The sequence below is a fragment of the Pristis pectinata genome, chromosome 3 (genome assembly GCF_009764475.1).
Source record: "Pristis pectinata isolate sPriPec2 chromosome 3, sPriPec2.1.pri, whole genome shotgun sequence".
Lineage (NCBI taxonomy): Eukaryota > Metazoa > Chordata > Chondrichthyes > Rhinopristiformes > Pristidae > Pristis > Pristis pectinata.
This window is the reverse complement of record NC_067407.1, coordinates 29,107,709-29,133,623: the sequence shown is the minus strand read 5'-3', so window position 1 is coordinate 29,133,623 and position 25,915 is coordinate 29,107,709. Positions and strand designations below refer to the sequence as shown.

Below are 25,915 nucleotides of genomic sequence, written 5' to 3'. Positions count from 1 at the left end.
GAGAGGTGCAAAAAAAATGCCTTTGAGGAGGTGCAAGAAGGTAAGGGAGTATGAAATAAATGGGAGGATACTGAATGATGTGGAGGAATAAAGGGAATCTTAAAGGGTAGGAGGACAGGTATATAAAATATTTTCCTTGATTAGCCGAGGCACAGAACATAGGAGCAGAGAGGTTGTATTAGAACAGCGTACAACACTGGTTAGGCCACAGCTTGAAAACTGTATGCAGTTCTGGTCATCACATTAATGATATGTTTGCACTGGAGAGGATACAAAGGATACTAATGAAAATATTGTCAGCGTGAGAAAGTTGTAGTTATGTGGAAAAGATTGGATGGGCTAAAAATGCTTTCTTGAGAACAAGGGTGCTGAGGGGAGATTTAATTAGAATGCATAAAATCATGAGGACCCTTGACAGAGTAAATAGAAAAGTGTCAAAAACCAGAAGGCATAGCTTTAAAATAATTGATAGAAAGATAAGAGGCAGGATGAGAAAAAAAACACCCAGAATGTGGTATGGATTTGGAATACAATGATTGAAGATCTGGGAAAAGGGGAAACCTTTATCACATTTAAACAGTGATTTTGAACATTGTTCTTGAAGAACCTTAAACTGCAGGGCTATGGATCCAGTGCTGGAAGGTGGGATTAGACTGGGGAGCTCTATTTAACCTGCACAGGTACAATGGATGGAATAGCCTCCTAATGTGTGGATTTTTTTTTCTTTGTTCAAAGAGGGGCTAAAGGACAAGTATAGTTCAGACTGGTGAATTCAACACTATATGTGAACTGAACTTTAGGTTTCCTAAGACAATATTATTCAGTTACAAGCTAATAATATTATCAAATAAACTGCCAAAGAACTAGAGGCTTTATTTAAAATGATAACCTAGAAATTTAGATTATTTAGAGCTGTTTATTTCAGTGCTATGTGATTGCAAATATATTTACTGCAGAGGGAAACATGCTAACAATCATTTCTGCATCATTTTGTCATGCCCGGAAATTCATCTGTCACAACTTAGTTTGAGACCCACTTGAACCTCTGACAATTTCTAGGTCAGAGATAATTCAAATTACAACATTCCCTGCACAATATTGCTTTTGGAGCATTTTGGGGAAAATTAAACCACTTTGTCCCTGGAATGGCAATTGTTGGACACTACTGGGACAATTAGCACTGCCAGACTGGGACCTCATTAACCTCCCCATTCTTTTCTATCGTCTGCGCTCCCAACAATGTACCAATACCCCTTCCCCCCTCCCCCCCCATTCAAACTATTAATCTCCCAACCAACCTTCTCTTTGGCCCAGTGCTTTTCCACCACTCTGTCAGCCTGTTGATACCCGATCTCCCCAAAGTTCCATCATGATTGTCAAAAGCACCCCAACCACTAGTCACCACCCCATCTACCACTATGGCCACTTACCAAATTGTTGACCCAATCCCAGTCAGGGTTTCAATTACCACTCTCCCAACCCTTCAAACTCGATCTCGGTCCCAGGTAGCACAGCTTTGTTCCTGAAAGTGTTTCGGTGGCAACTGAAACCCAAAGACTTGGTGTGACTGCAGTTTACAACTTGGGGCTATTGGTTTGCTGCTTCCACAACCCGTTAGAGCATACTAAAAAATTCCAGCTGATGTTATTTCAATAGCATCAATGATCGATCTTCTATTTTATTGATGCTTGAATAAAAGCAAGGGATATTGTAGAAGGAAAATTTGGCAAGTTTTCTGCAGGTTTCTAATGTGTAATCGGTTTGTGGCTTTTAACATAGCAGTTAGTTACATTATGGTATAATAATGCACACAAGCTCTTTGCATCTTTCGTAATGCACAAAGTAGTGTGAAATAAATACTTAAGAACGAGACCATTTTATTCCCTTCTGTCATCTCATCCTATTATAAACCTGCTGCAGTGTTATGTGTTAGGTTAGGCCTTGCACCTGAATCAGAAGGTTGTGGTTTGAACCTCACTCTAGGACTTCATGTGATCTAGGTTGCCATTTCTGTATAATATTTAAGGCAGTGTTGTATTGCCCAGGGAGTTGGTTTACAGATGGCACTTTGATCTGAGGGGCCATTTATTTGTTCAGATGAATGGAGCTGATGAGATTGCTGTACTGGAAGCTGGCAAAGACCAGATGGGCTGAATCGCTTCCTTCTGTGTTGGAACAATACTGTGATGCTGGGACATTCCAAAGATCTGAAAGACACTATATAAATGAAAATAGGAATTTCATAACATACTTTCTCATGTTAAGTGACCAACCCAATGACAAAGTTTGACATTAATGGATGGAATAAATTCCAGTAAAAAGTACCTCTCATGGAAAAAATATAAAAATACTACAGCCTGTATCAATTTTAAAATAAATATCTGGAACTACTTACAGGGCAAAACTTATTATCAATCAAGATTTTCTTTCATGGGTTATGATGTCATGCACTTCCCTCCTTGCCATACTGTTTAATTGGATATGTATTAGGATGGACAACTAAGTAGTTACAGCTTGATTTGGGTGCATTATCTGTGGTTTCGTAAAGGAGTTGCATTTACAATAGAGGACATATATAGGAAATAACTTCCAAAAAATAGAGTGTGTGGATGCACAAATAGGCAGAGAATGTCTGCTGCATGTGACCATATATTCTAAAACTTTGATATAATTGAAGTGACACTGCTGATAATGCCACATCACCTTTGTTTACAAAAAGTTTGAGTTATCTGCATTTCTAATGAAATGCCAGGCCTTGTCAGAACTGTGTGGCAGATGTTGAGAGAGCAATCAAACACAGTTTTAATTTCTTAATGCAAGTGATATAATTTATACAAAATGATTGAGTTGGCTAACAAAAAAGTATTTCTGGTCACTCATTTATGAACTATAAAATGTACTTTTATTGTATGTTATATATAGAGATTGTTAGTCACCTATTAAGCGGTCTACCCCATTTTCCTTTGAAGTCAATAGAAAGTAATACTGGACAGGATATATACAGAATGGCCAGTCTATGAGTGACCATGGTGAAGTATTTCTCCTCATCCTCCTTGAACACTTTAAATATCTCCCCTTCCCTTTAAACTGCCTTCAAGCCACTCTTTGGAACATCTAAGACAAAAACTGAAAATGTTGGAAATGCTCAGTAGGTCTGGCTGCATCTATCTGTGAGGAGAGAAACAGAGTCAATGTTTCAGCTCAGAGTCCTGTTGTCACAACTGAAAAGGAGACCCAAAAAGCTTGTAAAGCTCAGGGAGGGTGAGGAAGGGGATATCTTTGAAAGGGTAAAACCAGGATGACAATAGGGATAAGCTGTAAACAGGGTTATGTGGTCAATGAGTGAATGGGAGCAGTTAGAGAGTGAAAACATAGACAAAACAACCTAGACAGAAGAGTGAGGGACAAAATGAAAACTGCTAGAGGAACTCATTTGAAACTTGTATAATGAAATAAGAATGTCATACACTAGAACTGGTTTCAGGGATGATGGTTTTGCCATATGAGGAGACATTGACTAAACTAGGACTATATTTTCCAGATTTTACAAGAATAAGAAAAGATCTCTTTCAAACTTATTTTTATTTTATTATATTTCACTGAGTTCCTCCAGTAGTTTGTGTTTTTCTTGTTCCAAAATCCAACATCTGCAGTCTCTTGTGTCTCCAAAAGAATGTGGGAGTTGTGAAATGCAGAGCAAGATGACATGTCCAGCAGGTAAGGCTGGGCACATTCTCCACTCCCAATAAAATTCAATATTGAGTCCATAAGGCTGCAACGTGCTCAGAAGGAAAATGAAGTGCTATTCCTCCACCTTGCATTGGACCTCACTGTGACAGTACAGGAAGCCATAGACTGATAGGTCAGAGTGAAGATGAGATGGAGAATTAAAGTGGGAGGTAACAGGAAGTTCGGGGTTGCCCCTGCAGACTGTATGCAGGTTTTCCACAAAGCGATCACCCAATCTACATTTTATTTCTCCAATGTAAAGGAAACCACAGTGTGAACACCAAATGTTGCTTCACCTGGAAAGACTGTTTGGGTCCTTGGATGGCGGGAAGGGAACCATGGCATTTTCTCCCTACTATTCTGGAACTTGTACGGGTCTTGCATCTGTGCTCAGCTGCTGTAGTTGGAGAGTGCATTGATATGAGGAACCATGGAAGCTGATGATCGTCTTACTCCCCAGAACCCATCTGTCAGGCCATATTGATCACCGAAAATCTCTAGCAAGGTAGTCTAGATGAAGGAGTCATGGTTAGAAGGTCTGGATTCCTTATGAGGGCTTGTTTGAGCACATGAGTGCAGGCAATAGCTGCCTACATGCGTGGGAAGTCAGCAAAGTCAGCACATCATAGTGCTTGAGATGCCACCCGTTCCTCAGTGAAATCAAAGTAGATGGAATCATTTCTTTGCAAATATAGTTTGTGTATGACCTCTGTGATGTGGCAAATTGGGAGACATAACAGACATCCATGGCAGTCGCTTGGAAAGATCCTGTGATGAGGATAATAAGAATCAATATGACCTTGACCTTCATAAAGAGGGCAGTAAAGGTACAAAAACATAGCTGTAGGTTCTCCTGCACAATGTCACATATTTTGGTGATGCCTGCCTTTGAATATCTGAGAATGCGAGTGCATTGTTCATCAGAGAGTTCCAGGTAGGATGTAGTGTTTCTGAAGATTCTCAGGGAGAAGAGCTTTTGCTACGCACTAGCCTTTGCCTCTTGCCCCCAATTCCCTGACCCATCCTGAACGGTCAGGTAATGACCATAATAATGCCTCCAGCAATGTCACCATTAAGGCACAGATGGAATGAGCATTTTGACAGATAAAGACTAGAAAACCAAACACTATGTTAGTTTAAGCACAATCTGTGTCCTACTAGAAGTGTTTGAGCAATTTGCAGTCAGTTCTGAAGCTGCCCTGTTGACTGTCCCAGTATCAGCAGAATGTCCCTTTAAATAGTGAAAAAAAGACAAACTAATCCAAAGTGGCCACTGCCCACAATGACAGTAGCTTGGAGGTTTGAGCTGCAGTTTACATTGATATGAGTGGCTTGGGCAATACCTGAGTAATGATATCATTTGGTGCACACCTGATACCAAAAAAAGGTCAGGAGTGCTGATGAGGAAGTGCCCAATCCAATTTCACAAATGATGGAAACTTTCACTATAAAACCAATTATGTGATATGAGTGGGAACTATGCAATACAATATTTAGGCAATTATCCTTTCAAGACTGAGTTAACCATTTAAAATGTCTCCAATTATATATCAGAATAGTTTTGTTTTAGTACATATATACAACCCATATAAATAATATATGAGTTTCTTAAATGTTCTATTTATAGTCCTCATGAAAGGCAAGTTTGAAAAGACTGTTTAGTCACAGCTGGATCTATCTTGCCTACAACATTAAAATGAGCCCACAAACCCATATATCTGTAGTTTTCCATGGTTCTTTATAGGGGCAGATTATAAACCAGATGGTACTGGGCTTTTATTAGCTCCTCAATACTTCCCTTCCCCCACTAATGCATACACCAGTCCTCACTATCACCATCGCTCTCCTCTGCTTTTACTACATTTTGTGTCAGTAATAAAATGGAGGTCACTAATGAGCCAGACTTGTGACTGTTAAACTTCAAACTTTACTGTGAGGAAGGGAATGAGATGGAGGAGTAGGGAAAAAGAGATGACACATAATAACCTCTCAGCTTCCCATAGTAACATAACAGGACTCTGATTTTTAGTGAGTTTCTCCCAACAATACTGGCAATCACAGTCAAATGTCTGGGGTCCTACAATTTGTTCTCAAAGAATAAATATCACATTATTAAAGGCAAAAATAATGATAAATTTTGAGATGAATACCTACGGTTATGACCATTAGAGAGTTGAAACTTAACATTTTTCATGTTAATACTTTCCAAAAAATGCATTTAGATGCGTATGGAAATACATGATCTATTACTGTGTTCTCTCTGCCAATTACTGCTGTAGCACTCTTCCTACATTTTTTAAAAATATATTTTTAAGTGTCTTGGACTATTTATAGAACTGTAACCCAATGTATTCCATTAAAAGAGTAAGAAAGAACATAACTAGCGAAGAAGATGGGAATGAAGCTATAGATATGAACAAAAATAAAAGTAACAGTGGTACAATGAAATAACTGAATGCATAAAATTGAAACTAAATGAGAGAGAATTAATAATCTGTAAATAAATATGGCATTCAAATGTTTCAAGAAGTCAAAGAAGTTGGAGCATACTCATTGTAGAAGAGTTTGTCAATCTTTTGTGGTCTGACTTGTTGAGACAAATCCGAAAAGGTGATGCCTTTTTGTCCTTTCAATCTTCTTCTTTATGGCAGCACTTCTGCTTACTGTGACCCAGTCAACCAAGAAAAGCTCTTCATAGCAAAGCTGACAAAGGCTGAGAATGAGATACAAACCCCATTTACAGGGTCTGAACTTTGGCACAAGGTGGTTTTTGTTTAATCAATTGTGTCATCTTCTCAAAATCACTTACTAAGCACCTGCTGAATGGAAAAAAGACTCAAAGGAATTTTGACAAAGTGCCAATAATTTATTGCATTATTTAACATTTGTTGGTCACACTGCACAGATAATAACCTCAGTAATTTTTTGGATAAATTAGCTCAATGTTAGCTGGCATTCAGAGAAGTTTTTAGTTTCTATAAGCCAATAGCAGTGCAGGACATTGACAATGAACACTTTAAAAATAAATTAAAATCTGTAATTTGTTAATGAGATATTCCAAGACAATTCATGAAGATCGCCAAATAATCCTCTGCCAGTCTGAGAGATAAATAAAACTGTGCCAGTTTTTAAGCACAAAATTGTCTTTTTTTACATCCTCACAAGGAACTGTTCCATGCTGAAGGTATCCTTTCTGTATAATTATACAGTCTCATTAATAATGGAGTCAATGCACCAGTTGAACAGGATGGGGCTGAAATAAACAGTCTGCACAGCTCTTAGTGCCAATTGAATCATAGAACAACTTTTGTTCTTGACCAATATAAAGAAAAACCCATGCATAAAGGATTTTATAAATTACAGTCAAATTTTAATCATAGCAAAAACGTTTTGGATGCTGTTTGCTTGTCACACTAGAATAGATTGTGATTAAGGGTTTCTGTGCCCCATCCACCATGCCAACTATGAAACAAGGTCTAGGTATATTAAATTCAAAAGTCCTCATTTGAGTTATAAAAATGTATTATGTTGCAACATTTTTATTTGTCATTATTAGTTAACATCTTGAGTTGCTGACTGATAATGAAATTTGTCTTGATTAGGGACTGCTGCGATAAAATACTGCTTGGTGGTTGCAGTTGACTCCAGGGAAGTGAACAGCTTAGTGTGTTGATGTGCAATGAAGACATTGTTTGATGTTGGCATAGTTAATCCCATCCAATCTGGCACTGCATCTTGTTTTAATTTCATTGCCATAGAAGGTGCATGTTTGCCAAATTAGTATCACTGTTCTTGACTGTCATATGTGTGTATATATGTGATTCCATTGATAGAATGGTTGGGAGATTAATTGGCTGCTGTAAATTATCCTCAGCATAGGTGGGGGGTAGGAGAGTCAAGATGAGAGGCATGTGAGAAAGAATAGGTTATAGGGCAATAAGTGGAGAAATGGGACAGATAGGATTAATATGAGAGCTGACAGAGACTCAAAAAACTAAATGGCTCCCTTCTAAACCATAAGAAACCATGTGCCTAAATGTGATGGGCACAGAGTTGGCAATGTTGCCCCAGAACATCCCACCCCATGCTTCCGCCCACCAACAACACCTTCCAATCTCCCCATGACAACAAGATACTGTTAAATCTTATGGTCCAGGCTGACCTACCAACCAGCATATCAATAGAAACACACACACAAACACACACACACACACAGCTAGTAATTTGACATATGTACTCTGTATATGTCTGCATTAGGTCAATTTGTTTTACCAAGATCGCCAGAAGTAGAGACTTTGGCTAAGATTCTTATTCCTCTTCATTACAGATCTAACACCTTTCCTGAATCCTTGCTGCATCTGGTTTATCAGCATGGATTAATCCTGGGAACAACTTCTTTGTGTGGCTCATTACTCGTTGATGCATGTACTTATTAATCCAACTGGAGCATTCTTTTACTACCTTTTTTTATTTTTTTAAATTTTAAATTTTATTTACAGCGTGGTAACAGGCCCTTCCGGCCCAATGAGTCCGCGCCGCCCATTTTAAACCCAAATTAACCTACCCATACGTCTTTGCAATGTGGGAGGAAACCGGAGCACCTGGAGGAAACCCACGCAGACACGGGAAAACGTACAAACTCCTTACAGACAGCGACGGGAATCAAACCCCAATCGCTGGTGCTGTAATAGCGTCGCGCTAACCGCTACGCTACCGTGCCGCCCCTATTTTGAATAGTTATAGAAAAAAAATTAAATAAGACTGAACATGGAACCTATCTTGAAAGCCAGCATTCTCACTTCATGCTGATTTATTTAGAATTAAGAAAGCAAAGTACTGTAGCCCAGGACATCGCTTAGGTTAGTAATTTGGTAATAATACAGGATTTGCCTAGCAGCAGAAAGAAATGGGATGACATTAACACAGCCTGTGAAACCCGAGGTGAGAATTATTGGGAGGGAAAGATATGATGAAAAATAGTATATAAGTGGAACAAAAGCAAAATATTGTGACCTGTCAGAATTATTCTAATATTGCAGCTGGCTCTGTTAAGAAAAGAATGAAGCCCTACATTATAATTTTCTTTCTTCGCTACAAATGAACAAAACCCAATTCATTCTTCACAGTGGAGGTAGGACAGTGCTTGCAGCTGATAATAGCTTAGAATAAGAATGACTTGCTTAAAATGGTTGGCAGACTGTTGCATCAGGCGAGAGCAGGTCACATTGCAGTTAAGCATGACATCACCATGTTGGTTGAAGCTAGTGTGAAGCTAAGTATGCAGTAGGTAGAACTAGGGATTTCCATAATTCACTGAGGTAATTCGCACTAATGTGATAAGTGGATTATTGATCCCAGTTATTAACCCAAGTAGTGCAGCATTTTTGCATCCTCATCAATATATAAAAATATTTTCCTTAATTGTCTTATAGAACACTAAAAATTAAGACATTTTAAAAAATACAAAAGTGTAACTTTATTTGTAGAAAGTACCCGTCTCTCATATCATTATCTGTTGCTCCCAAATTTAACCTATATCAATATCAAATCTATATCAATGTTTTAAAATTATTTTACATTTTATTTGTGCTAATTTAGTTACTTATTTTCTTGCTTAATTTACTTACTTTCCTACTTCCAAATGATTATACAGTAACCAGTGGCTGGCTTTGATTTGAATTTATGAAATTGCCATGTGGATAATTAGAAAAGGGATGCTGCTGCTGACATGACCTTCATCAGAGGTTTGGGTTACAACAGTTATGAGGTCCAGGACAAGATGTACTTGAGCGCACAAGAACATGTTGATTTTTTTTTTGAAACTCTATTTTAAATATTGAGATATCATGCTGTTTATCTAAGAAGACCAATTTTAACCGAATGTATAACAGTCCAAGGTTGTCTCACAATACAGTGAAGTAATTAAGTTTCTAGGGGGAAAATTGAGGTGCATTTCATTTTAAGCTAACTGAGGGAGTTAGTGATCCTTCAGGAATAGTAGCACTATTAAGGTGACTTTACTAGTAGAATCTAAAATGGCAGAGAATTGTGACTACAGAATTAACAAGAAATGCTGGCTTTGAAGAATTTAAGCATTTCAAAGGTAAATTGTTATAAGATCATGATCTGCCATTTGTTCCAATTTGTATCATACCTACTCTTCCATCAGCTCAAAAGAAACATTTGTGGACCACTAGATTTCTTTCCTAATGTCATCTTTGTGATTCAGGAGCCATCATGCACAACTTTTGAGCTGCAGTGGTGACAAGTCAGTGATCAGATACCCCACCTAGTGGATAATCTGAAAAATGTCAAATTTTATCTTTTTTATTAACTAGCTCAGCATCCAGCTGAGTTAAGGATAATGCCACAGAATATACCTAATACTTGCAGGAAAATATTACCCACTTTTGGCCACTTTGTGTTTAAACAAGTCATCTTGGTGGATGGGAATTGTAATCTGAGGAATTAGCAAGGATGATTATATGTCCCATTTGAAACTAAAACTATCAATCTGTTATGCACAAAGAGTTCAATCTGAAGTTTGAAATCAGTATTGTGTTATAATCATAAAAAGTATAGCAGACATAAATTCTTCATTGAACTCAAAAATTGGATATTTGTTTTAGCTTTGCCTCAACAGAAGGTTATACTTCTGTTTTGACAATGCTGAACAGCATATTAAGTTTTTCCACAGACTGGTTATGATAAGCTGGGCTGCTGAATGAATGCAAGATTTAATACCAAAGTTTTCCCTTTTGTATGAAACCAATAACACAGTCACTGACAAAATGGCTGCTGAGAAAATTAACTGGTTTCTTATTTCATTAGCTTGTAAACAAAGGTTAAAACATTTTGCTTAAGTATAGCTATTTCTGTAAATTTTATTCATTCATGTAAAATTTCAGTGACTGTACAAGGCAAAGAATGACTAATGTGAATTTATATATAGATTAGTATTGTATTAGTGGCATTTTGTTAAAGGAACAAGTTATTAACACTGTGATCACCATTGTGGCATTCTGTCAGCATACAGACATGATTGTCCTTTTTATCTATTTTTTTCTTTACAATGCTGTGTGTCTTTCATTGCATTAGAGAGATTAAAGCAATAATTAAAATGCTGATCCTCAGTTATAACTATTTAAATATTTAAAATATTTAAAGTTAATCAAGCATTTGCAGTGAAATAATTAATATTTTAGTATTTTCTAAAAATGCATTGAGAAGTCTCTCTTTTTATGGAAGCCTATGAATTATTGGATTCCTAGCAAAGTAGTCAATTATATTTAAACTATCTTGGTATCCAAGAATGACATCATCTGAACCAGTTTTTTAAAGGAAGGAGCTTACAAAATTTCCAGGTCTGCAGTAAATGGTTTGGTGTTTTCTGTGACGATTTAAATGTTCTTGCTGGTAGGCGAAAGAGTTAACAATGGTTGAATTCACTGGGGATTTAAGGTCTTCTGCATATCTTTGCAGTCAATCTTGTGTTCCTTAGCTTTGCAAGCAGCAAGAATTTTTGGTGCCTGAGCGATCTGTAACATAGGTTATTGATTTCTGCTCATATGGTTTAGGTAATTGTCTCCAAAATGTGTATTCTTACAGCACTCACACAATGGCAGGAAGCTCTATTCACTGAATAGCAAAGGGGGGGGAAGTTGGTGGATGGGTGAGGGTGATTTCAGTTTGCTTATGCACTCAGCTTTTCAGCCATCTGTTGGTTCCCCCTTGCAGCTAAGCAGAGAGAGAGAGAGAGAGAGAGAGAGAGATCTGTCAGTTGTTCTATTTCAAATCAGCCTTTCCTTTGTCCCTCTTAGTAACTGTGGAGCCAATCAGCCTGCGCCTGCCAGGGCAGCTGGGAGGGGGTTGGCTGAGGCTGTGGCACGGTGCACTTGAGCAGCCTGTGAGAGAGCAGACAAAGCCTGAGTTTGGCAGCAGTTGGAGTGATCTTATTCTCATTTGCTGTGCAGCCCAGAGCTTGCGTGCAGTGCAGCGCAACACCAGCCCTTGGCAAGGAGGCGACCCAGATTGGGCCGTACCACTGACGGGGAGGGGGAGTTGGAGGGGGGGAGGAAATGACAAGGCAGGAAGCTTAGCTACATGTGCTTTATCTGCATGTAAACATTTCTCTTTTTATATTTAAGGACAGCCCTGACGAGCACAGAGATTAAAGTCAGTACGGAGACGGATCTTTTGCATAGATTGAGCTGCAAGGGAGCTACCTGTGACGCGTGCCTTTAAATGCTGTTTAATTAACAGCCTAGAGCTGGTTTTGACCCCCCCTCCCCCGCCTGTAGTGGCACTGCCTTGTGATGTCAAAGGTCACTGGTCAGCCCCTTCAGCTCTTAAAATGAAGTCTAGCCTCTTGCTTCAAGGAAGCCCAGAATCGTAGAGCTGGTTTCTACATTCATCCCATGACTGTTAAGATATTCTTCTTCTCTTTCCCCCCCCCCCCTTTTGAATCATGAGCATTGAAAGTCAGCAAGAAATAACAGCAAAAAAAATCAAAATTAGGGTTTTCTTTGAAGAGCACATCTGAAGCAGGCTTTCAGAAATACTGTTAAGTGGAAGCTGTATGATAGCATTTTATATAAAAGAGTAAATATTAATACTGCGTAGACAATGTACAACACAGTTTGGAATATGGACAAATCTGATGCAGACTGGAGAGAAGTGATGATGCCCTATTCAACAGAGCTAATATTCTACATTGAAATGGATCCTCCAGGTAACACAAGTCTTCATATTTTACCTTGGTCTGTTTGTTCTCGCATTCTTAGAGTACTTAGAGCCTTAGTTTATTGGGGTTTTCTCTCCCTCTTTGTTCCTTTGTGTTTTGACTGGTCTGTGCATAGCCTTTTGCAGTATACTGTCTGTCCCATTGCTGGTCGGGCCTGTTCCCCATTCTTCGGAGCTTTACATTGATTTTTATCTTTCATTCCTTGAAAAAGCTTTTGGCTTGCAGATTTTGAAATCAAAGCTATACACATACTTTCCTTCTGAAAATGACGCAATGCTTTATGTATATTCATATTGAAATTAATATATGCGGTCTGAAATAACTTTATAAAAATAACTTCAGTGAGAAATATATGTTCAATTAAGAGTTGCTTGAATAGTTCATTTTAAAAGCAGCCTTTTGACAGTATAAACTGGTCTGTGTGGAATGGCAGCAAACCTCTTATAAGCAGGAGAGGGAAAGTTTTGCGTGCAATGGAATTGTGTGAACAGCATAAACGATAAGAGCTCTTTGTAAGCCGTATCAGTACTAAATAAAGAATTAAAAAGTGTCTGCTTTGTCGGGTCTAAACACTATTTCTAAAGACTAATGTTGCTTTAGTCCCTTTTTTATTTGAAGAATGAAAAGATAGGCAGAAAATTGTGTGATAAATTTTGTAAGAGATTAATAGGAACGTTCACCCTAATTATTGCATTCTATGGGTATATTTTGCAAAAGTGTGTAATTATCATCATTGACCCTTTAAGTACTGTGGTCTTGTTTATCAGCAGTGGAATATGGAGTTAAGTTTACAATTCTGTGATTTTTGCTGTTTGCAGATTTTTTTGTGAGTGAAAAGTAGCTTATGATTTGATTTCACAATAGTAGCTTTGCTATCAGCATATCCATTTTGCTGGCAATCTGGAGTGGAAGGGTTTAATTTTGAAAGTTTCCAAGAGAATATGGTCCTCTTAGACTCAATAATGAAAAGATATAAGTTTAATAATGCTTCTCTCTTTAAAATAGAACTGCTGACTTTTAGACAAAGAATGCCAGCAGAATAGAGACAATGGAGAGGGCAAGGATCTAACCATGTTCAGATAGGGATTGGGGGTAATGATTGGGGGGGGGGGGGAAGAGGAGGAGTTTCTGCAGATTTTCTACTTTAATATTTATTGAAAAGAAACATGAGTCTGCTTGAACTTGGCATCATTTCTGTTGGAAGCTGTGGCGTGCTTTATGAGCTTTGAATGCATAATCGGTGTGTGAACTCAGCACTACCCTGATCCACTGGCCAGCCTCTTCCCAATAGAGTGCTATACAGACCATGAAATCCTGCTAGCTTGGCGACTTCTGGATGTGATTGTAATGATATGAGTTTGGCCAGACTCTTTCTCTTATTTCTCCACCACCACCACCCCCCCCCCCCCCCCCACCCTTTTCTGGCTGCTGCTCCCTTTGGATCACCACAGATCACGTTGCAGTGTCTAGGGATTTTTAGGTGAGATTATAGAGGCAACAGCTATTTCTGCAACAAGCCATTTTAACCTTTATTTTATGCTTAGTGATTCAATGCAGTAGATGTGTTGAGAGCAATTTAAAAATAGTTGATGTGCCCATTTAAAGCAATGCATTGCTTCCTAATCCTATCAATTCCAAAAGAACTGGTTTGCTGTCTTGCTGCTAAGTAATAATTTGTTGACCAGCATCTGCGAAAATATTTGCTAATGCTGCAATATTGATCCAAATGGATTAAAATATGCAGTATGATCAGTGCCTTTCTTGAAAAAAAATTACAGCCATGTTGCAGTTTGGGAACTTGCGCTCTGTTGCTAGCAAGAATATCATTTGCATTCTGAAGATGTACAGGCATCAGAGTCCTTGCAAATGATGTCACTCATATTTGAGAAGACAATAGCGCACAGAGCAAAACTCCAACAAAAGTCAAGTATATTTCACTAACACCTCTCCAAGAGTGAAAAGTTAGCAATTGCATCAGAGCATTGGCCTATCTGTAGCCACTATTTTTATTTTACGTGCTGTTACCAGATCCAGTGTAATAGGAATTAACACCACCTATATTTTATTTTTCCAGCCTTCACATCCCAATGGGACTTGGCCGGGTACATTATTCAGCTAAGATTACACAAGCAGTGAAGGGGGTTGGTGGCATGGGGGGGGGGGGGGTGGGGGCTTGTCATGTCTCAGCCCCTGATAATGTCACAGCAGCAAGTCTCCTTAAAACAGCTGAGCTTTGTGTTAGTGTTCTGTCAGGATGTCGCTTAACTGCGTTGCAGCATTTGATTTACTCTTGCCATCCTGGTGATTGACATTAAAGGACCAGGTCCTACATGGAAGGCCATTGTAGGAGCAAAATTTATACCACCTATTGCATTGCAGACAGCCTCAAATCCTTGAGAATTTTGCATCAAATTTAGTTAAATGCTTGTGATTCTCTATTTATTTTCTCTTTGACAAAATTCATTTTCATTGTAGAGGTTAAAATATAATATGACGGGCCAGTTTTCTGCAAATTTTTTGACGATGTAAAGAATTATTTGCAGCAGCAATTACAGATGTTAATAACAAATGGTATTCCTACATAAAATACTAGTGCATACTAGCAGTGATGTATTCACATTCCTGGTTTGCACCAATTTATGTCCAAACTACTAAATGTGTCCAAGAATTAATCGATTATGCAATCTGAGTTTTGCTTCCATCTGAGTTTTCATCTATACTTTGTTAAAGTGGAAAGAATACTGTGATTGCAGCAGCAATATTGTTAAACATAATTTGCAGAAATAAGTCTTTCCAGTTATACGGAGTCAGAGGGCTCAGCAGGATTTAAGCTTGTTAGTTACTTGGCCAGTTGTTTGCCAGAGATAATTTTAGGGGAAAAAATATGATCTGTCCACAAATAAAATGACTTGTGACTTTATAAATATGTCTGTTGGAAGCACTTTGTCCACAGATTTAGTTGAGTTGAGCTAACCTATCCAAAATAAGTTAAAGTGTTTAAAAATCAATACATCTAATTATGTTTCCTGCTTCTGCAAATTTGCTCCCCTTCTTACTTCACCTCTTTTCTAAGTTAGTTTAACATATTTGTCCAGCTAGCTCTAGCAGAACATTGCCATCTTGCCTGTTGCATTGAGGTTGGTGGTGATGGCGGCTATATAGGGTGAGGTAGGGGTAGGAGGCAATGAGGCAGTGGTGATGATGCTTTCTTGTGTGACAGCTGTACTCAAATTAGATTGGAGTTTTCTTGCCTAGAGAATGTAACAAACAAACAAGAAGCTGTGTGCCAAGAAAGACCCTTCCTCAGAATAGCTGGCCTCGAGCCCTGTGGGATTAAGCCAGGCAAATAGTCCATGCTTACTGGCAGTAGATACCTTTAGGGGTAACTACCAGTTTTAAACTGAAATCACATCTTCTAGAGGATTTGAATAGCTTCACAATATTATTTATCTGCATTTCAGACCTCTGCATAAGGCTGATAGTAATTGTGTGACTGAAACCATTTTGTTGAAGGGATTTTGGAAAATATCCAGAATTTCTAACCTGAACAGTTTTTGTGCTAACAAGAGTAATGGTGTCAGCCTATGGAGATTTGGGTGCTCAGTGGCACAGCTGTTAATGCTGCTGCCTCACAGCTCCAGGGACACGTTTGAGCTTACCTTGGGTGCTGTATGTGCAGAGTATACACATTCTCTCCATGACTTCATGAGTTTACTCTGGATACTCTTGTTTGCTCCCACATCCCAAAGACTGGCTGGTAGATTAATTGGCTACTGTAGATGACCTCATAGAGTAGGTTCATGGCAAAATGAATCAAAAGGGGAGTTGATGGGCATGTGTGAGAGAGAATGTGTTACAAGGGTGCAGGGAAATAAGGAGTGAGGGAATGGGAGAAGTAGTGAGATTGTTTTCCTGGGAGCTGGTATGGACTGATGGGCTGAATTCTATTGTTAAATGTATAAGATACATAGGAACAAGGAGAGAAATGGAATATGCTAGACAGGTACTTAAATTGCCTAGGCATAGAAGACTGTGGGCCAAGTGCTGGAAGATGCGAATAATATGAATGAGTGCCCACTGATCAGCGAGGATATGGTGGGCCAAATGGCCTGTTTCCATGCTGCATGACTTTAAGAACTGACCCATTTATCCAATGATGATTCAGACACAGAAGAGAATACTTCAGGCATTGTTTTCCCAATAATCTCTTAACTGCCAAAAACTCAATTGGAGCTATGTAAACTTAGCTCAGAACATTTATGGTTTTTGGATCCAATCTGATCTATTACAGAGAAAGGATGCAAGGTTTCTGTGGAAAAAATGAAGTGAATGATATCAAATCAACCCAATGAAGCAATGTATAATCCATTGGAAAGAAATGAGACATCAGGCAGATTGAATTTGGTTTATTGACAATGGAGCCTCATGACTTGCATACTTTAATGCAAGTCTATTTAGAATCTTAACTTATATAACTTGTGTAAACATTTGAAGTCTTAAATATGTTAATATTTTACATCTAAAGCCAATTCACTTGATACTTCTCACCGTTGATAGACACCTCCCCTTCAAAGCAGGTAGAATGATCATAATAAAATGATTATAAGGCAGGAAACAGATGATAGAGAACCAATCCTTCATTAACATTCTTAGGATAAAAGCAGAAATCCCTTCCATTTTACTATACCATTTTGGAAAAATACATATAATAAAGATCCAGTGTTATTGTGAAAGATCTGATAGTACTATATAAATAATGTTTTGGATTTGTAAGATTTATTCTTTACTTGCAAATGCAATTTGGCACATAGTAAAATTGAGGGTGAAGATGCAAATTATTCAAATGGCATCCTCTTGTGCTGTATTGCTTTGTTTAATCATAGGATCAATGTGCAGTGCTTAATACTTGTCCCATCTGTGGTACATTGCCAAAGAAACCATGGCCTGATTACATAATTTGAATAAATTGAGTATCAGCTAAACCTCCTGCATATTTGAGGTATTGGGGATAGTGTGGAACAAATCTCTAAAGAATATTTGCACGGATAAGTATGTGGTTGCTTTTTTTTTTGTGTACTTTCTGTACTTAGGCAGAAATTGGATCAGTTTTAGATTCCTTTTCTGGTGAGCAGAATCATATTTATCGATGGATATGTACATTTGAATGGTACTGCCAAATGCTGGGGTACTAACATTGATGAAATATTTTTTCCCCATTGGCAGTAATAGTTGTGGGGGAGGGTGGAAAGGATGGAGCTGGCATATAGCTGTGTAAATTGGTCTCAGCAATTTTTTTGAAATAAAGTGACTTGAAATTGCACTGCTGTTGCCTTGTCTGAAATATCATCTTTTTTGAGTACACAGCTGCAGATTAACAAAACTTGCCATTTAAAAGGAAATAGTTGGAAGTAACTGAACGATAGAAAAATGATGACCAAGCCCTCGGAGTGAAACAAAACCTTAGTATATGAATGGATTTGGTTCCAAATGTTAACTTTTCATGGAATGGAGGACTGGTCTTATCTTTATGACAGAGATAGGGGTGTGTGTTGGAACACCTGTTCCCCAATATTTGCTGCTTGCTGTAATGTACTTGTTCTTTTTATTATTATTCGTCACAGCGTTAGAAACATACGATTCTTATGCAGTACCGTGATTGGGTGAATACTGCCTTCATTCAAAAGGTTAGATCTACCAGGTGGTTCTGATACAGGGCTTAAAATTCAGCAAATGCTGAATCCAGCCTCATTAGCTGGCATGATACTGTACAGCGGAGTGAATCCGACACAAATAAAGGAACTGATAATGCATGAAGTAGATATACTGAACTTAGTAATGCATGCCAGCCTTCTATCAGAAGTGCTTGCCATACACAGTAAGGCAGCAAAGATGTAATTCTGAACTGTCTAAGTAGAATGCTAATTGGAAGGCATATTATAAGGGAGCTGGGATTAAAACTTTAAGATTGAATGTTACAATTGCATAGCTGCATATTAATTTCTGCTAAGGTTTAAGCATTGTTTTTTTTAAATTCTGTGTACTGCTATTATGTTTCTACTATAGTACTCTTCAATAAAATCTGTATTTTTTTGAACTATTTTGCCAGTTAATTAAAATTGCTGTCAGTCTTATTTATGTAGTTGTGTAACATTCTTATTTATCTCTTCCTCATAGCAAGTGCCCTTTCTGTTTGAAACTATTACCCAGATTATGCTGTGTTTTTAAAAAAAACACTTTTTCAATATGACTGTCTCTCTATTTAGGGATCTGATAAATGCATTACAACTTTATATATGAATTCAACTCTACCTTATTCTAACCTGCATTGTGAGAACTGTGTTAAAATTATATTGAAACGAGGTGCGTGTTGAGTTAAAGTATAACTTCTGAGGATTGGTTCTGGAGTCCATCTCTGGACAGTTTGAGGACAGCTGATGCTGTTTTCAGATAGTGGGCCTGTCGATCATTTTCCTCCTGGGGTAGTTGAACTTGTATTTCTATTCCTGCAGATGGGCAGTTGGAGTATAATTATTTTTAAAAAGATGTTACTGGTTTAAATTGAGCTAATGTTAATGATTTGGTATTTTAAAAATTTGCTGGTATATTTTAACTGAAAAACCACTGAGCTTTGAACAGAAATTCACAATGAAATTTGTAGGTACGTTTTACAGCAAATTTGGGTGCACTTTTGACTTTGAAAGTAAATATTTATGTAAAAAAAAACTCAGACTGTTCTCATTAGCACAGCCAGCTGTATTTTGAGGCAAAGGTTTAAAATATATAGATATATATTGTATGTGGTTTTGTTTGGTTATAGTAGCTGGGAACATGAAGTACAGATCTAACAAATGCATTACAACCAGTTATTTAATGATCTCTGGTTTTATTAATCTCACATTTTGTTTCTAGAGTCAGAGCAGATTTTGCACTACCAAATAGGCTGTCATATCTGCAGTGGTAACCATTTGGGCCTAGAAATTGTAGTGGGCTGCAAAAGGCACATTATTTAGTTGTTGTACGGCACATCAATAACAGTTACAGTTGTGTGCCTGCTGTAGCAAAATTCAGTAATGTCTGAGGTCCCAGCCAGTACTGGATTGGAATGTCCAGAATCAGGTCATGAGTGTAGGAACTTGTCTGGCTTCCTGGGCTGGGAGAGAAGCAATAGAGATGCTGACATCGGTGACCTGTTGAGGACCTTGGAAAGGATTTAGCACCTTAAGCAGTGCATTGGGGTGGAGATTAGGGCTTCTGTTGTGGAGTTGTTTTTGTATTTGAAGGCAAGAGATATAAATAAAGGTAAATGGGACTTAGTGATGTCTGAGTTAAGCACAGAGTTGTTGAAATGTAGTTGCTCCGGGAATGACCAACAACAATCGCTCCTTGGGATATTATGGTCTCATTGCAACTGCAACAGATGTGCGTCTAAATGGGAAATTGCATTGGACATATAAATACAAATCCACTTGGATCTGAATGATTGAATTTCTAGACTGATATGAAATGATCCAAAAGTGGTCACTATCATGTTTTATTCCAGGAAAAGGTTAATTTGTTAGGCTTGGGTTTCTTGTGCTGTGACTTTTCGCATGCCTACTGGTATGAATACATGTCTTGGGGACATGTCCAGGAGTTTTTTGTGAAAAGAATTGGCCCTGCTACCATCTGTCATTGGCCAGGTGTGGTACAGTCAAATAATTTCAATAAGTGCCTGGGCCCAATTTGCCATGGTCAATCAATGAGTCCACTTTGGTGGACACCAGCAACATTTAGTTAGGGTGAAATACCTTTGTAAATTCAGTCCCATAGGAGGTGGCTTACTCAAGAAGTAATTCTCAAAAGAAATATGGAGGTTTCAGGGATGGAATAAAGTGTTACCAAATAAAGATGGAGCCATGTGGTTTGAGTTATTTGGCAGTCTTGGCATTTTTTGTTTTGTTTCAGAGAAAAGTGCATTTTGTTGTCTTGGTGCCAAACTACATTTTAAGGAAGAAAAGAATAGGAACAAAACTTTATTAATTACTCCCATGATTGCAATGACTGGAATGTGGGAGGCACGTTTCAAGCTGTAACCTTTTGAACTGCCAAGAATACGATCTGAAATTTGTTGTTGTAAGGGTGGCCAGCCATACCATATGAAAGTGACAGCAACCTCCTGCATCTCCACATGCACAGTTAAGTGGAAATTAAAACGTTGGTGTCAGTAATACCATGTTCCTCCACAGGGGGCAATGCTGCAGTCTTTGTAGATCTATTCACATGGAATAACTGATCTAATAATAACTTCAATCTTTTTCAAGCCATTCTTGCTATAAAAATATATAGGTGATGTTTTAACTGAGCTTTTAAGGCCATACTACATTACAATTACTGCTGAACAACTTCCCAGCCTTAAAAACCTTTTTTTTTGTCTATTTAGTTTCCTTTGGGGAAACGTTCTAAAATTTCATGTTATTAATTACTTTTAAATTTCACTTTCCACCTTGTGTTCCAAACTTTGCTGTCTGTAAAATTACCAAATGCAAAGGCAATTTTGTTCTCTTTTGATACAGGCACTGCCATAGCAGCACAAAATATATTTATACTTGCTTGCACATCTCTTTAGCATGCTGAGTTTGAGCATCCTTGTTCAACATGCCCTTGTGCTGCTTTGTCCTCCTCTCAACTGCAGAGGAATACACAAAGCGTTTACCATGCAAGGAGATGAAGTGCATGGAAGTCCTGTGTTAAGTTTGCAACAAAAGCCACAATGATTCATTTTGAATCTTAATGTGGCTTTGCCTTAAATTTTAGCAAATTGACGTATTCACTTTTGTTCAACAGGGAGCAAGAATGCAACTATTAAAGCACTTCAGATCAGTTAAGTCCCAATCCATAAGACTTGATTTTAGACTTCTGTATAGTCTTACAGTTTTGTGTTGTTCAGTAACTGATACTGAAGGCGAAACCTTGGATTAGGTTCTCTGCTCTCTGTGGTCTTAATACTACAGTGGCAAGATGTTGCCTTGCAATGTTTGACTTGCTACTTTGTGCTCTATGGGTAAATGTAAAGCCTTTTGGTTTCATTTAAAAATCATCAGTTCAATTATTAGCTGGAGGAAATAATAAGTGTAGGATACTAGGGTTCCCAGGTAATACCTAGATTTTAATGAACTCTGACTTGGATGTCCTTTTTGGCATCTGTCAAAAGGCTGCAAAGCTTTCTTTTAAAAATGAAAAGAAATATAATTAATTTCATTTCAGTGAAATGCATAATGGGAAAGTTAAGCTTGAGGTATCCTAGAGAGAATGCAAACTTTGCAATCGTAGTGCATTAGTAAAAATTGTTCACTTTATAACACATGGAATTAAACACAATCAATGGGGATCTGAAGCAGAAACATTAACCCATTCACATTGCCAAATGTGCTCTTACAACAGCCGCAAGATAGGAAAGAATAATCATACATTTAAATATCTTTGATAGAGGAATCCTTCAGCATTGTTTTGTACACTTACCCTTAACTATGAGTCTGAGGTGACATTGTTGCTGCATTATACAATAGATACAAAAATCTTCTATACACCTTGTATGTGTGCCCATGATGGGATAGAACAGATGTGGGCCTTGTGAAATATTTCACTTTTGTTTGTGCAAAAGCTACTATGAATTTGTTTATGCATTAACAGGTGTGCTTTGGGGTGAGGGGAGGAGATTTGCAGATGACACCAACATTGGTGGTGTGGTAGACAGTGAAGAAGATTGTCTTAGGTTATAACAGGCTCTAGATCAACTGAGAAGGTGGGCAAAGTGATGGCAGAATTTAACTCAGACAAAAATGCAGAGTGATGTATTTTGGGAAGTTACACCAGGGCAGGACTTGCACAATAAATGACAAGTCCCTGGGGAGTGTCGTAGAACGAGACCTAAGCGTACAAGTACATAATTTCTGAAGTGGTGATACAGATAGACAAAGCGAAGAAGAGATATGGTATGCTTGCCTTTGTCGGACAGGGCATTGAATACAAGAGTTGGGACGTCATGTTAAAGCTGTGTGAGATGTTGATGAGACCACACTTGGAATATTGTGTGCAGTTCTGGTTGTCATACTGTAGGAAGGACGTCATTAAGATTCACAAGGGTGTTACCAGGACTGGAGGGTTTGAGCTATAAGGAGAGACTGGATAGGCTGGGACTTGGAGCGAAGGAGGCTGAGGGATGACCTTATAGAGGTTCATAAAATCATACGGGGCATAGATAAGGTGATTGGTCACAGTCTTTTTCCCCAGGGTAGGGGAGTCTAAAACTAGGGGACATTGGTTTAAGCTGAGAGGGGAAAGATTTAAAGGGGACCTGAGAGGCCTCTTTTTCACACAGAAGCTGGCGGGTATGTGGAATGAGCTACCAGAAGAAGTGCTAGAAGTGGCTACATTTAGACGGTTTTCATGGATAGGAAAAGTTTAAAGGGATATGGGCCAAATACAGGCAAATAGGACTAGCTCAGGGAGGCTCCTTGCTCGGCATAGATGAGTTGGACCGAAGGGCCTGTTTCCATGCTGCATAACTAACCCTGACTCTTTTCTGTTACAAATCAAAATGCAAGAAGCAATACCTCCTTTGAGTACTGATTCATATCACTGGAAAGGGAATGGCCAAATACGATGACCAACCTATTGAAATAATCTCAGCTTGGCCATTGGTAAAGGGGGCTACAACTGAAGGTGGAACCTCAGCAGAGAAGGAAAAAAATTTAGACGGTGATCACAAGTGATCTCTGCCAGTGGTTACTGCTGATTGCCTGTCCATGGCATTTTGAGGGTAGTCTTAGGTTCATACAGTGCCTTTGTCAGGGAAAGAAGACATGGTGAATTGTTGAGGACTCATCCAGAGGTTAATTTCAAAGAGAGGAATAGGATGGGAAGAGCTAAATGGGAAACAAGGGTGGAATATCATGCAAGAACAAGATAGAAATGGGTGCTTTTTGTTTTTGTCTTCTCATTTGATGGAAGGCTTTCCAAGTATTGTGCCCATTGTTAGGTTCAGCAGATTAAAGCTCCATAAATATGTCTCAACTAATTGTCTCCTCTTGTCTAAACCAACCTATATTTCTGGACAAAACATCCTTGTTGCTTCTCTACTTCATTTTTACTAGAAAGAAATTGGTATTGTTCTGTGGATTTACACCTACTTAGAATTTGAATGGGATTGTCCTTGCACTATTTCAAATTAAAGTTATAGCTATTCCATTAGTGTGGACTGGAATTTAAACTCTGATTTTTGGGCTTAAACCAGAAATTTCTGGGCCACTGTCAGCCTCTATCCTATAAAACCTTGAATAAAGTGTTTTTGTTTTGCTGGAGTTAATAGCCTACTGTGCAGTTTAACATTTTACAGCAGTCCACAAAAAGAATGAGCTTGTTTGGTGTTAGGTGATCTGTAGCACTCTTTGATCAGAGGAATTTGGTCAATTTTTGGATAGCTTGTTCAATGGAATGTTATTTCTAGGAACCCTGAGGGAACTGTCTGAGAGTTGAACAACCCAGAGAAAGATGCACAGGGAAAGGAGTTCCAGGCTGACGGATGTTAATATCACCGTTACTTTCCACAATACTAGTTCCATTTCATGGTGGGAAGTTTGCTACATTTCATTTCAGTTTTTTATTCACAGAGTGAATTTTCACAATTCCCTTCATTTCATAGCATGAAAACAGGCCCTTCGGCCCAACTCATCCATGCCGAGCAAGGAGCCTCCCTGAGCCAGTCCCATTTGCCTGCATTTGGCCCATGTCCCTTTAAACTTTTCCCATCCATGAAAACTGTCTAAATGTCTTTTAAACTGTACTGTGAAAGAAAGCTTACTTCACATGTTTGGGATTCTTATTCAAATCCAGGTAAGACACTATGAGTTTTAGAAATCTTTCTTTTTCAATCTTTTTATTAATTTTCAAATTAGTACAAAATAACATATATATATAATATAAGTAATTATACATGTGGTGCAAAGAGATCAGGATAACAATCATAACAGTTAATATATATAATCACAAGGAATAAAAGAAAGTAATCTTGATCTCCCGTTCTCTTATTAAGTGAACAAATACAAAAGGAAAGATTGAAAAGAAATGAAGTTTAATTATATGAAAGAAGAACCCCCAAATCAAAAAAAACTTGATAATAAACCAAAAACTTCAAAACAAAACGGACTGATATTTTATCAATTAAAAAGAAAAAAAAATTATTATGTCGTCAACTCCGCTCCTCTGTATTCAAGGGTTATTGAAAGGGATCTGGAAAAGGTCAGCTTACATCATATGGAAGTATTGAATAAATGGACTCCAAACTTTGTCAAATTTAAGCGAAGGATCAACAGTACCACTCCTAATTTTTTCTAAGTTTAAACATGCTATAGTTTGAGAGAGTTTTAGAAATGATGAAAAATCACCTTTGGACCTTGTGAATTTTCAGTTCTCTGAAGCAAAGAGATTGGACCGCTATTTTTTTCCTAAATATTCTATTCAAACTGTCCTATCAAGTGTGAATGATGTTCTACAGTAAATCATGAAAGAGAAACTTCATGTGATTAAACAGTTTGAATGAAAAGATCTTGTCCAGTAGCCAACCATAAAACAGTGATGATTATCAAAAATAAAACAATTTGGCAAATTTGTTTGAGGGCAAACTCTTTAAATTTCATGCTCAAACTAGCTTTGCGAATTTCATACAAGAACAATTGTCTGCACGTGAAAACTTTTACTTTTAAACCTTAACAGGTAAAAATCATGTTTGTGATGCTGCTATATAGCTAGCTTAAGCATGAGGTGAGAATTACACTATTCTTAAATGACCAATAGTTTCAAACCAGTTATGTTTAATAGTCGTATGATTTGCAAAGCTAAGATAAGAACCTTCAATGATTTTCTTTTTCAAAAAAAAATGCTGGTTTGTGGAAAAATTATGAATAAAATAAATTGGAGTGAGTCAAATTTGGATCATTTTGGTATTTGGTGTTTAATTTTGCAACTTTGAAATCAGGCCTCTGATCCAAGTCAACAGAAAACCTCCTTTTCATATTTATAGGAATAGGCCAGTCATCTCTTGGGTCTTTCTCACCATGTAGTTACATAATTCTTAGTCTTAATTGCATCTTGATGAGTTGTTTGCATGAACCATAATATGACCACAAATCTACTGTCCAGTTTTGTAATTTCCATTTGACTGAGGTGTGTGTGCGTGTGTCAGTAAGGGTTGGCAGTTTGGTGTTGGTCGGAAAGAATTCCGGGATTCCTTGACCTTCTGTGTGAAGTGCTTCTGACTTCAAGTGATCTAGCACTGATTTTTTTTATATATAAGGTTATGCTACTTTTTTTCCTGTTGTCTTTCATCAGAGGAAATAGTCTCTCCCTGTGTCAAATCATGTAGTTATCCTTAATACTTAAATTAATTGACTCTTTAATCTCTGTGTT

The 25,915-nt window shown here is 37.9% G+C and overlaps 1 protein-coding gene across 2 annotated transcripts in view; it reads left to right on the top strand.

Moving 5' to 3' along the window:
• The window catches only part of pik3r3b (phosphoinositide-3-kinase, regulatory subunit 3b (gamma)), a 448,961-nt gene that overhangs the window by 403,650 nt on the left and 19,396 nt on the right, over positions 1–25,915 (top strand). The window contains exon 1 of one of the 2 annotated variants that reach the window (XM_052011088.1): positions 11,715–12,460. The exons of the other annotated variant lie outside the window; for it this stretch is intronic. Coding sequence (XP_051867048.1) covers positions 12,355–12,460 — 106 coding nt within the window. The 5' untranslated portion in view covers positions 11,715–12,354. Of the gene's footprint in view, positions 1–11,714; positions 12,461–25,915 lie in introns of those variants that run through there. 2 annotated transcript variants of the gene reach the window in all.